The 13220-nt window shown below is 45.3% G+C and overlaps 1 protein-coding gene across 25 annotated transcripts in view; it reads right to left on the bottom strand.

The window, feature by feature from the left end:
- KIAA1217 (KIAA1217 ortholog) overlaps positions 1 to 13220 on the bottom strand; it is an 815860-nt gene that overhangs the window by 170995 nt on the left and 631645 nt on the right. For 2 of the 25 annotated variants that reach the window (XM_060397341.1, XM_060397344.1), the window contains exon 3: positions 10071 to 10151. The exons of the other annotated variants lie outside the window; for them this stretch is intronic. In XM_060397341.1, the coding sequence (XP_060253324.1) occupies positions 10071 to 10151 (81 nt within the window). The remainder of the gene's footprint in view (positions 1 to 10070; positions 10152 to 13220) is intronic. 25 annotated transcript variants of the gene reach the window in all.

Genomic DNA, 13220 nt, shown 5'->3' with positions numbered 1-13220 from the left:
AGAATTCCGTGGACAGAGGAGCCTGGGGGCCTCCAGACCATGGGGTCACAAAGAGTCAGACAGGACTGAGTGACTAACACAACACATCACGACCAGAAAGACAGACGACGTATCTCTTTGCTTTGGGTTTTTCCACGCAAGGTCCCAAAGTAGTTTATTTTTCATAAAATCTGCTTCTGTTACAAAGATCTGGATCTGGCTTTGGCACTCTTTTTAAGAGTATTATTAAACTAAAAAAAAAAAAAAAATCAACCCTAAATCATTGCCCAGCTCACCAAGAGTTATATAAATTCACATCATCCTTCAGTGAAATAGCTACCTGGTTACTACGCTCAGTGGAATATCAAGTCAAAATGTCCTCATCCCTGACTTCGATAAGAAAAAAAAAAAAAAAAGAATATACATTTAGTTTAGCAAAATGGCCAAGTAATAATATTACTTGAAACAGCATGAACACAATGACAGCTTCTGCTGTCTGGTCATCTTTGCAGCCTACGGCAGACACGATGCATTTGATGAGTTGTCATTTTCCATTGCAAAAGGCAATAATCCTTGAAGAAAATCAAAATAAAATTTCGATTTCTTGTTCAGGGTCATCTTGGCGGGCGTACGTATAAAAATAAAGATACGAGGGCTCAATCTTTTTTTTTGAAACTTCCTATCCATAGCCATTCAGTTCCAAATGCAAACTCCTGTTCTCGTTTTTATGTCATTCACTTTATCGTTGCAAACTATCACCGCATATTAGCAATCTCCTCACACCGCGCTCTCCCTGCGGATGCCAGCTCGCTGCTGAGACATCATTTAGGGCAGAAAAAAGACAATGAAAATTGCTGACACTGGTGTCAGGCACTCTGTGATATGACATATTAAAACAAAAAAAAAGTCAAAAAGCATTTGAAACAGGGACTCAGTACTCAGCACACTGCGAGGCTCCAGGGGTTAAAAGGGCTGTACGTGATTGTTGAGCTCATAATGCATATAAGGGACATTTGGGGGCCAAGAATAAAATACGTGTAACAACTGGACAAAAAGTGCTACGAGGTGCATCACTGTTATAGTGCAGGGCAGAGTGAGGTGTAGGGGATATAACCATGACATTAAATGAATAAAATCCAGATGGGGTGAGAAGAGGAGGAGGCTAGAGGATGGTCTGGGTGAAGTCACCCACTCATGCTTTCTCTCTGTATGACAGCAATATGGCCGGAGAAAGGAAAGATTTTTAAAATTTTATTAATTTATTTTAATTGGAGGTTAATTACTTAACAATATTATGGTGGGTTTTGCCATACATTGACATGCATTCTGAGCCCCCTCCCACCTCCCTCCCCATCCCACCCCTCTGGCTAGTCCCAGAGCACTGGCTTTGAGTACCCTGCTTCATGCATGGAACTTGTACTGGTCATCTTGGAAAGATATTTTAATACCCAAAAAAATGGGTGGGAAGATACTTACACAGTTCAGATTGGTTAAGAACACAGTCTTTCTGTTGGGTGTAACTGTTCTTGTCTTGGCTCAGGAGAAGCCTTTTCTCAGACATGCATCATCTACAGCATGGCATTGGGGGCCCCTGCCCTGAGCCTCTGAAGAATGCTGCCCCTAACTGGGAAGCTTCGGGAGGCAGAGGATGGTGGAGATGCTTTCTGAGCAACCTGGGCAGGACTCGAGGGTCTGGAAGGCTAGATTTCACTCAGCACTTCATGGGCACACATGACAGCAACTCACCTCACTCTTCCATAGGTTTCCCTAAACCATCAGGCGACCCCAAACTACCTCAAACCGGAAGTCATTTGGGGTCGTGCAGGAAGGGGTGGCCTGCGTAACAAGGCCACCTGAACCCCACTCATCCATTCTAATCTTTCCTTTTTCAAAAAAGGCTTTCCAGAGTGGCCCAGTGGCTAAGACTCTGTGCTCCCAATGCAGGGGGCCTGGGTTCAATCCTTGGTCAGGGAACTAGATCCCACCTGCCGCAACCGAGAGTTAGCATGCTGCGACTAAGATGGAAAATCCCCCATGCACTTCCCAAGTGTGATGATTTCAACTCAAAATTCCAGCCAAAAATGTGATGTCAACCCAAGAGAATTTTCTAGGTGTCATACACTCTTATGAAAGATGCAAGGAGCAAGATATTTGAAATTCACAAATATTGACTGATTCCCTGGACTTTAGCTTTCTTTACCACCCCTCCTTCCAGCTCCACTAACGTCAGAAGAATTGACAAATTGCCCCACGGAAGGTTTAAGCTTCAAAATCTGCTCAGAGAGTCCTTTCTAGAGCCACAGTGCAGTTCTTTTGCCCCCTCCTCTGTCCCTCTGGTTTCTGAAATCTAAGGCTTCTGCTGGGTTTGGGTCTGAGGATGTGAAGACCAAGAGCTCCAAGACGGCACACGGGCTTCCGTCCTTACATAAACCCAGCCGGTGGCGGGCCGCAGCCACAGAGGACCTGCCATTCTCAGGCGCACCCCAAGATTCACACCCTAGGGTGGGCGCTTTTGGAGCAGCGGGCCCCGGTCTCCCCAAGGCTCTTTACCACTTCGCTCAGCTTCTGTGGCTGATGGCCAGAAAAATGAGACCCGAGCAAACATCTCCTCAGGGCCTTTCTTATGCTGATGGCCAGTCTGGGGAACACACTGAAGACATCCCTGGTTCTAGAACATAACAGATTGATGTGAGAAGTGTATTAAGAGAGAGCTGTACTTAGTTTTGTAACAATTATGTAGTTGTTTAATTTGGATGGGCTTGGAGCTAACGACTTAGAGGAGAAGAAATCAGCTTTTGTTTTTTAATAGAAAACTTGGGTGCAAGCATTAAAGGGCCCCACTGGTAATATAAATACACACGGTTGTTTAGTGTGTATTTGGGTGCTTCCTGGGAGTGAATCTGTGGACATCTGTCACTTCCGGGGTAACCAGGAACTTCTGGGCCTTATAACGAGCAGGACATGTATGCACACACACCTCCCATTCTAATACCAACTTTTAAATGCGCATATCTGAAATCCTCATAAGGACCGACTTAAGTTTAGCCCTGAAAATCAGTATTTCTCTTCCCCAGCTTGGACAAAGGGAATACATTTTCCTCTAGGATTTATTTTTGATGAATTATCCTTGATAAACTCAATTTATACCCTGTTTCTTCAAGGGTAATATTTCAAGCCTTTCCTCCCTCTTTCTACCAAAAGGGTACCCAGACATTTTTCATGATTTTCACCTGTGAAAACAGAAAGATGTTTGGTCTGGAGTAAAATCAGACGATTCAGCAGTTGAGCAAAGTACAACTGTGTCTTTTGTTTCCCCATTTTCCCTTCACTGTGGGTATTACTTCATTATCAGATGAGAAAGATGAAAAGGCCATGAGGCTAAGTAGTCACCACCCCTTCCTCCCCATTGAGAGTCAGCCACAGGCAAGCTGAGTGAGCCAGGCAGGGCCCCTCCACCAACCCGCTCTCGCCAAGCAAAGCCCCTTCTGCAGATGCCAAGAAACGCTTGACAAGGACATCTCTGTGCAGACACAGGGACTGCCTTGGTGGTCCAGTGGTTAAGAATCCACCTGCCAGGGCAGGAGAAATGGGTTCGATCGCAGGTCTCGAAGATCCCATATGCCTTGGGACAACTAAGCCTGGGCATCACAACTACTGAGCCTGTTCTAGAACCTGTGAGCCACAGCTGTGGAGCCTATGCGTTGCAGTGACTGAAGCCCATGAGCACAGAGCCCACGCAACAACAGAGGCCACTGCAATGGGAAGGCCGCACACTGCAGCCAGACAGCAGCCCCGGCTCGATGCAGCTAAAGAAAGCCCGTGTGCAGCCACCAGCGCAGCCGAAAAGAAACGCGTCTTAAAAGGCGAGTCTTAAACAAAAACAGAGAAGCATCACATGACACAAACACACTCTCTCTCAGTATTTGTGCATCAAATGACTCTTCTGAGATACTACCAATTTATCTTCCCTGGTAACTCAGCTGGCAAAGAATCTGCCTGCAATGCAGGAGACCTCAGTTTGATTCCTGGGTTGGGAAGATCCCTTGAAGGAGGGATAGGCTACCCACTCCATTATTCTTGCCTGGAGAATCCCCATGGATAGAAGAGTCTGAAGGGCTACAATCCATGGGGTCTCAGAGTCGGAAATGACTGAGCAACTAAGCACACAGCACAGCTTGTCCTCGTAGTTGTCAGCTAGAAACAAACAAAAAAATGTTGGGACATCTACCCCCTATCCCCAACTTCCTGGGGAAACTGCCAAACCTTTGTGTCCCAAGGTCTTTCCCGGGGGAACGGCTGTGAACAGTGCCTTAGTGTTACAGAGGCCACCCCGAAGAGTTCCTCTCTAGACTGGACTCAAGGTAAAGGCATTTGGAGGATGAGTCTGGGGTTGCCCACTCTTCCCCCAGTGGGAGAGGAGGAAGGCCGCTAACTGGTCAGGAAGAGGCAGGTAAGTGACTTTCCAGGGCCGGGAAGAGGATGCCGGTGTTAGTGGTCCTGGTGGTGGTAATGTTCTTCAAATTATGGCGATCTGGATTTCATTTACAGGGAGTAGCTCCCAGTAGAGGAGGGGTGTGTGGTGTGCTCACAGTGGCAGAAAGTGTGTGCCTTGGTTTAGCTGGGCAGACAGTCCCAAGAATCAGCCTGCAAACAGACCCCCAGGAGGCTATCTGCTGAGTCCCAGGGCACCCAGAAACTTTATCCAGTTCTATCAGACTAGACGCGATCCTTAGACTTTCTTTATGACCCCAAGTGATGAGAATACATTTCTTAGGTAACTGCTGAAATCAAATCTGATTTACAAAAATTTAAAAATTTGATACTTCCTGTACTAGATGGTCAGGGAGAAAAATCTGTATGTAGTACATATTTAATAGAATAAATCAATCTAGAAACGATTTAGAGGGCTGGTTAACAAATTACAATGGAGCCACACTATGGGATATGATGCAGTCATGATCAAGGTGTTTTAAAGAATTGCTTTTCCATAATTTAAGAAATGAAAGCAAAGGACTTCCCTGGTGGCTCGGTGGCCAAGACTCCACACTCCCAGTGCAGAGGGCCTGGGTTCAATCCCTGGTCGGGGAACTAGATCCGACATGCTGCGACTAACAGGAGCTCACATACCACAACTAAAGATTGCATATGCCACAGGAAAGATCAAAGATCCTACAAGCTGCATCTAAGACCCGCGGCCAAATTAATAGAAAGAAAAATGAAATGGAAGCAATACACCCAAATATTAGCCTTGGTTTCTTTCACACAATAGTATTATGAGTAATGCATGTGTGCCAAGTTGCTTCAGTTGTGTCCAACTCTTCTGAGACCCCATGGACTGTAGCCCACCATGAGCCTCTGTCCATGGGATTCTCCAGGCAAGACTACTGGAGTGGGTTGTCATTCCCTTCTCCAGGGGATCTTCCTGACCCAGGGATGCAACCTAGGTCCCCTGCATGGCAGGTAGATCCCGTAAAGTCTGAGCCACCAGGGAAGCCCGTAAGATGAACGTGTCAGTCACTCAGTTGGAAGAAACTTAGCCTATTGTGAGTAACGTGCTTTCTTCTTTATGTCTCCAACACGAGGATAATACTGCTTTTGCAGATCAGAGAATTCCTGGGTAAGCGTGCTATTTTTAGAGTGGATCACTGGAAGCGAAGACTCTCACAGAGCATTTAATCCAGAAGGATCCACATCTTCAGTGACCTGAAGGTACCCACACCCATCTTGGGTTTCTCCTGTGTTAAGCTCCTACAGTTAGATTCCAGGTAAAGGGTTCATCCTCCCAGACGGCCCCTAAATGAGGACACACTTTCATGGGGAAAACACAGAAATGGAGTCACATTTCCATTCTCATGTCATGCAAACTTCTGCAGGAATCCAGAACTGCACAGACTTCCAACTTCCAAAAAAGCAACAGTTAAAACAGAAGAGCCCAGAGCCGTCCATTCAATTTTGAACATGCAGATCATGCGTTCACATTTTAAGGAAACAGACGCTCCTCTCGAGAGCTCTGACATCATTATAGTAACTTCATTTTAAGGCTCTTTCAATTTGACTCCAGGTAAATTAGGAATTTTAGCCATTTTCTATGATCTCTTGGATATTTTTCTACTTTCCAACCCCTTCATAATGTGTAGATGATGTGATTGTTTTATTTTTTCCTTTAAGAGGTCTGGCTGTGCCTGGAGAAGAGGACAAAGCGGGCTGACCCCCAGACAAGGTGCAGCTGCTGCCACTTCCGGGATTTCTGTCAACCTGCTGACTGCCAACCTCACGTCCTACCTGAAACATAGCACAGACTCGCTTCTAAAATAATACCTTGAATCAGCTACTCTTTGACTTCCCTTCAAAGCCAGAAAGAGGTAAATCCCATTTAAAGGCGATAAGGCCTGGCTCACCATCATCTCTTTTTAGCGTCCTTCCATCAGCAAGTTCCAAATCTGGATCTCATCAGCTCAGCCCCCCATCCACCCCTTTCAGATGCACGTTCCTGCAATTATTATTTAGTGGTGTGCTTCCTCTTGAAGGAGTTGATGTAAAAGAAAAGGCTGGATGAAGAATAGTGCTGTTCTCCTGTTGACCCTGTCTGTTGTGTTGATGGATGTCCCTTTTCTGAAGGCATGAGCAAACAACGCTTCTTTTAGAATTTAAAACAGGGAAAACAACATTGTCTCGTGAAGGAGTAGTAGTACTTTGTCTTATAAGGAGTATATCACATTTAGAGAAAATACCATGTATGTCACAAAAGTCAAAGCTACATTTAAGGTTCAAGCTAATCAGAGCTAGCTACATTCGTAAGTTTGTCTCCTCCTCTTAGGAGGTTTTGCCTTTCGATTTTTAGTTTATCATCCTGAAGGTAGGTGTCTCTCTATGGCAAGCTGCCTTAAATCAATCAGGTTTTTCTCTCTCTCTCTTTTCACTTTTGACACAAGACGGTGTGCATTATAAACAACAGTTTCCGAGGCTCTGGCTCCTACCGTCCTCCTTGGAAGAGGCTTCGGGCAGGGTGGCAGATGCCGTTGTAATTCAGAGAGCCTGGAATGCACTTAAAAGGCTTCGGGATAAAAGGTGTCCGCCTGAGGACTGCTGTTTCTGCAGTGATGAAAGGAAAGGCACCTGCTTGCAGGCTTTCAAATTCAAGTGAAATACGAGCATAACACACAGTGTGCTAAATATACACCTTAGCAGGCATCCTTAGGAAAGCCATTATTAAGCTCATCCCCATGGCCCAGACTTCAGTCTGGAGAGGATGTGGGGGTCCAGGCCCCGGGGTGATGCCCCTAGAGCTTAACTATCTTGTTGTGAAACTGAACAAGCTTCCCGGCTAGCAGCCTGTCCTGGGAGGTCTGAAGACGTCCATCCCCACAGTGAAGAGGACCTTGGGGAACTGGATCAGAGGGGATACTGTGGTGTCCGAGGTCACCAAGTTCTGGGGCTTGTGGCCAGACCCTCTCCAGGCATCCTGGGAGCAGAGGCTGCTGTTATTTTCAAACTCTCGTTTCTAAACACACATAGCCCATCACCACCACCAACTGCCCTCCAGTTTCCCTGGAATGATTTTCAAATGAACACACACCTTGTGAAAATTCTGAAGAGGAGCTTTTCAGGCCAAAGATTCTTTTTCATTTTCTTTTTTGACTTGTGGCCGCACCTCACAGCATGTGGGATCTTAGTTCCCTAACCAAGGATCGAACCTGCACCCCCAGCATTGAAAGGGCGGAGTCCTAACCACTGGACCGCTAGGGAGATCCCAGGCCAAAGATTCTATTTCCCTCTAGTTCTGCTACAGGAAAGAATATCAGGGTTTGGAGAGGGAAGGAAAACAAGATTTAGAATGAGAGGACTTTCCTCTTGTTATCAGGCTGTTCTTGCCGAATGAGACTCCAATCCTGCTGTGCACTGGCAGAGCGCCCCCACAGGGAAGCTCTGTGAACCTTAGTTCTCACTTTTATAAAAGAAGCAGTATCAGCTTGATGTAAAAATTGTGGTGAAGAGTCATGGAAGAAAATTCACAGGAATCTGTCAACTATAAATGATGGAAAACGTTTAGCTGCCCTTATGCAGTACGATTCTCTTGAGGATGGTTCGAAATGGCTTGGCTCCCTACTGGAGAGTCCATGGTTTGTGGGGTCTTATGTGAGGAGAGGATACAGCCCACCTCTTACTGCGACCACCTTGCCTAAAGTCGGTAAATGATTACCGACTTCAAAATAGAGATTCTGACATCCCCGGAGGCTCTGAGAGTCGCGTCTGCATTAAAGAGAGGGAAGAACGTCTTCAATTTCCAACCTTAACTCTCATCCCTCCTCCTTCAAAAAAAACCCGACCGTCATTGCAACTTGTGTTTTATTTTTTATTTTTTTAAAAAAAGCTCTTGGGATTTCCCTGGGGGTCCAGTGATGCAAGTGGTTCAGGCCTGATCCCTAGTAGGGAAACGAAGGTCCCACATGCCATGAGGTGCGGCCAAAAGTTTTTTTAAAAGCTCTTGAAAAAATTCTCACATATCCCATTATTTGCTGCTGCATCAAAAAACAAAAGTCAGCATTGATCATTTATTTCAGGCTCTAAAGAAAAAAGAATAGTGAGGGGGACTCCAAACTAGAAAACCCCAGATCACGATGTCAGGTCTCTAAACTAACGGCAGCCTGTGAAACCACAGGGACGAGCTTACATGTTCGCTTCCTTTTCTGAGTTTCTGTTTGGTGCGCAGTATGTGCGCAAGGAAATCTTAAAGATGTCTCCATTTTGCATGAACTACAGAAACACATGAGAACAATTAAAAACGCGTGCAAAAAAATTAATGGTAAACACCCCCTCGGAATTGAGATGGGAGGGTAGGACCACGGGTCTCTGCAGCATGCGCTGCCCAACTTTTCCTCTGTGTCTATTTGTTTGGGCAGGAACTTTCTAATTTGAACTCCTGACCTTGGAAAAGATCAAAGAGACTGATTATTAAGAAAAGGAAGGTGAACAGGTCACTGACCCCTGACCGAATGGACAGGAGGTCACATAGGCATAAAAGCCAGACTGCTGGATGCTTCTGCCTAAACACAGGTGTGTTTGGGGCCTCACAGTAAATACCAAACAGTTCTTATCTGGGTGATAATAAAGAAACAGGCCACGTTTGGGGGATCAAAGGATGTGAGTGGCCATGTGCCAATGGACCGGTTGGCACAGGTATGCAACTTGCCAGGTTTCCAAGTGCTGGAAATTCTCCCACTTCCTTCCAGCTGTAACATTCTAAACTGATGTATTAGGAAACAGGGGGCACTAAGGATCACGGGGAAATGAATAATACATTGCCACTGACTCTGTCACTTACTAGCTGTGTGACCTTGGGCAAGTTACTTAACGTCTCTGTGCCTCAGCTTCCTCATTTATAAAATGGGAACCACAGGACACCTACCCCATGGGGCTGGTGTGGGAGGTTTTAGGCTTGTAAAGCATTTATAACACTGCTTGGTGCTAGAGATATGTCTGCCCCTATTTTAACTGCAGTTTTGTGGGGGATTTTTAAAGTTATTTTATTTATTGGCTGCACCGCACAGCATGTAGGATCTTAGTTCCCCACCAGGGATCAAACTTGTGCCCCTCGCATTAGAAATGCAGAGTCTTAGCCACTGGACCGCCAGGGAAGACTCCATTTTTAATATTAAGCTATACGTCAGTGACCTGGTCTGTTTCCCACACTGGATGTTTTGGAGTCATGGGAAGGAAGAGTCCCAGAGCTCTGAAGATTGTTAGAAGGCAAGGTTTGTTTTCTGCCATGAGGAAGCTGATGCGGCCGGAGCCCCACTTTTCAGAGGGGCTGAACAGATCTCTGAACTGCTGTTGCATTGCTGCTGACCCTACACCTCCATCTGTGGCAAGTACACGAAATACTTAGAAGCAAGCATGCTATTAGTGTTCGTCTTTAATATTCACTCTCACGATTAAACAAAAATGCACACGTTTGGGGATGCTGCAAGCGTTTGGCTCCAAGAGGGTGAAACCAGGGCAGGAAAAGGGACAGGCTGACACAGATTAGAACGCCACACGCAGCCGAGTGAAGGCAACGGGGGCGAGGTGCAACGAGAAGAAAAGGTACTAACTCGCTGAGATGATTCAATTTTCATCAAGTACCTTTGAATGTCAAGTTCTGCCTGAAGAGAGACCAGCATGCACTGCAAAGCCTGTGTATCAGGAGAAAAAAAGAGAGAGAGAAAAAAAATAGAAAAGAAAAAGAGTGAAAACAGGAACAGAAAAAGAAGACTTGACCCAAAAGAATCGTCTGTTTGTTCACAATGAAGATGCACAGCACAGTGAAGCCCTCTCCCCCAGAAGAAAGGCAGGAAGGCGGCAGTCCCATCCTTAGGACTCAGAGAAATGCAGGGAAGCCAGCCCTGATTGGCAATGAGTTTCCCCCAAAATATCACACTGTGGGCCCTTCTAAACTCCCCTGGGTCAGGGGAAAATATGTCACCCTGGCTTGCTGTCCTTGAAGGTGTCTCAAGGCTGCAGGGGAGTAACCAGAGTCAGAATGAAACTCCAGCCTCGGTTAGAATGCAGTCTGGTGGTGAGCCCCAACCTGCCATCTTGATTGGCACTCGTCACTGGCCATCTGGCTACTCGACAAGACCAGAGCCCAGGACTCCGTGTCTGTACTCTGCCACACGGGATGACCAGGACTTTTCCTGAGAAGATCCCAGGTGATCTTCCACTTACAGGAACAGATCAGAATTATTGTTCAGGGAACAAATTCTGACATCTGAACCTGACTGACCTTGGAGGATGTCTTCAATTTACTAGGCTCACTGTACCGGTGTTTAAATATTTCAATTCTTGTTGATCCACTAATTTTTGGACTACTTAATTTTTTTAAAAGACATGGTGGAAAAATGGTTTAGTCTTAAAAAAACAAAAACTTCATCATCCTCATGCAAGAATGACTCACTCTTGCATCCGAAATTGGCCAATAAGAATGTAAAGCAAAGTCTTAAAGAGATGTCTATACAGTCATGTTCATGGTGCATTCTTCAGAGTAGCCAGGAGGTAGAAGCAACCCAAATGTCCACCAGCAGATGACTGGATAAACAAAATGTGGTCCATACATACTGAAAGACACTCAGCCTCGTAAAGGAATCCTGTCACATGCTACAACACTGATTAACTTTAGAACATGATACAAAGTGAAATAAGGCTGTCACAAAAAGACAAAAACCGTGAGTTCACTTATTTAAAGTACGTGGTCAATTCACACAGATAGAAAGTAGTACAGTGGTCTCCAAGGGCTGGGGAAGGGGGTCCCTACATGTTTTTAATGTATGCGGAATTTCTTCCTTTTTTTTTTTTTGATGTGGACCATTTTGCAAAATTTTTATTGAATTTGTTACAATATGGTTTCTGTTTTTATGTTTTCGTTTTTTAGCCACTGGGCATATGGGACCTCAGCTTCCCAACTGGGGATTGAACCTTTGCTGCCTGCATTGGAAGGTGAAGTCTTAATTACTGGAGCACCAAGGAAGTCCCATGCAGAGTTTCAATTTATTCAAGTGAAGAGTTCTAGAGACTGGCTGCATGACAACACGAATGTACTTAATGTTACTGAACTGTACACTTATAAACGGCTGAGGTGCTAAGTTTTTAAGTCATGTATGTTTTTCCATAAATCAAAAGAAAAGAAAAAAAAGGAAAGAATCAGCCAATGAGATGTCATGGCTTGGCAGCTCACTTCATAACTTACTGCACACACATACAGATATATCTGTATGGATAATCAGCATACACAGAGCCTCTAAATACCATCATAATTGAACTATACAATATCCATGATTCATATCACCACCACAGATTGAGATATAGATATATACTATGTGTATATTTCTTTTATCTCTGAATTATTTTGTATTATTTAGATCCTAGTCTCAAACATACCAGACACAAATCTCCGCAAGAAAAAGAACACTTGAATTCAGAGGGCTATTACCAAATGTACAAAAGGCAGGTCTCCAGACAAGAACTGTACTAAACCATTCTACCCAGATTGCACTTAGGGGTTAAAAAAAAAAAAGGAAAAGACCTCCAAGGAACTTTTAAGAAAAAAGGGGAGTGACCCCACTAGAAGAACTGTTAGCTAGACTGACCTCCTAAAGCCCTTTTTGAGGTGAATATATTCTTGCTTGAAAGGGGAAGGTTGCTGTAGGGGGTCTGATTCATCAACTATGAAAGCAAGACCCTAATGCAGACCACAAGTAATAACATAATAAATAAAAGCGTAAGATGCACATAGGATGACCGACCTGAAGAGTTGCTATAGACAGACAAGACGGTAAAGGGCACAGAAAATCAGAGTTTCCACCTCAAGGAGATGGGGAATAAAACAGGCCGAAGGCAGAGGGCCTGGGGGGACATCGCCCAGCACAGAGACCAGAGAGAACGAGCCGGGTGAAGGAGACCTGCGCCCTGATGACAGGCTGCCAGGAGGGGAGGGCCAGAGACCGCAACCTCTCTCTGCCACATGGCAGAGCAACAAGCTTAGAGAGCCTGGGCAAGAGGGGGCGAAGGAAGTCACCGAAGCGGCCGCTGTGGGTGACAACCACCTGAAACTGAAGGAAGGGGGGCCAGAGAAACACCTAAACGGTTACAAGGTTCCACACTTGAAGCAAATCCAACTCTGGCTGCATCTTTCTTGCCTTTGTTGACTGAGGTCAGGGAAACGTAGAAGGTGGAAGAAGCAGAGCAGGAAGGACCCAGGGCTCCTGGGGAGGCAGGAGCTCATCTCAGGAAATGCAATGGAGAACCTCCCTGGGGGTCCAATGGTTAAGAGTCCATGCTCCCAAACAGGGGGTGTGTGTTCGATCCCCGGTCAGGGAACTAAGATCGCATATGCCGTGTGGCACCCCTCCTCCAAAAAAAAATATAAAAAAAGAAAATGCAACAGCTTCCACAGAGAAAGGGCTCTAGAACTTGAGGCCACAGAACCGCGAGTTTCTACCATAACACAAAATTTCTTGGGATTACAAAATGAAACTCACGGGAAACTTTTTCACTTCTCGCCAGGCTCCATCTGCGTGGAAAATGTTTTGAGCCCAACAGTAAGAAAGCAGTGAAAGCGAAGTATATTTTATTAGGCCACTCACTTACTCCTGTCAAATCGAGTGTGCAGAACTTAGAAGTCTGATTTGTGGATTTTGACTATAAACTAGAAAATTGATCCTAAAAGGAAAAAGGAAGTAAATAAAAGGACTAAGTGGGAAGGAAGC

This window comes from Ovis aries, chromosome 13 (genome assembly GCF_016772045.2).
Source record: "Ovis aries strain OAR_USU_Benz2616 breed Rambouillet chromosome 13, ARS-UI_Ramb_v3.0, whole genome shotgun sequence".
Taxonomy (NCBI): Eukaryota; Metazoa; Chordata; class Mammalia; order Artiodactyla; family Bovidae; genus Ovis; species Ovis aries.
Note: the sequence above shows the minus strand (reverse complement) of the source record. Positions and strands in the feature narration are given on the sequence as shown.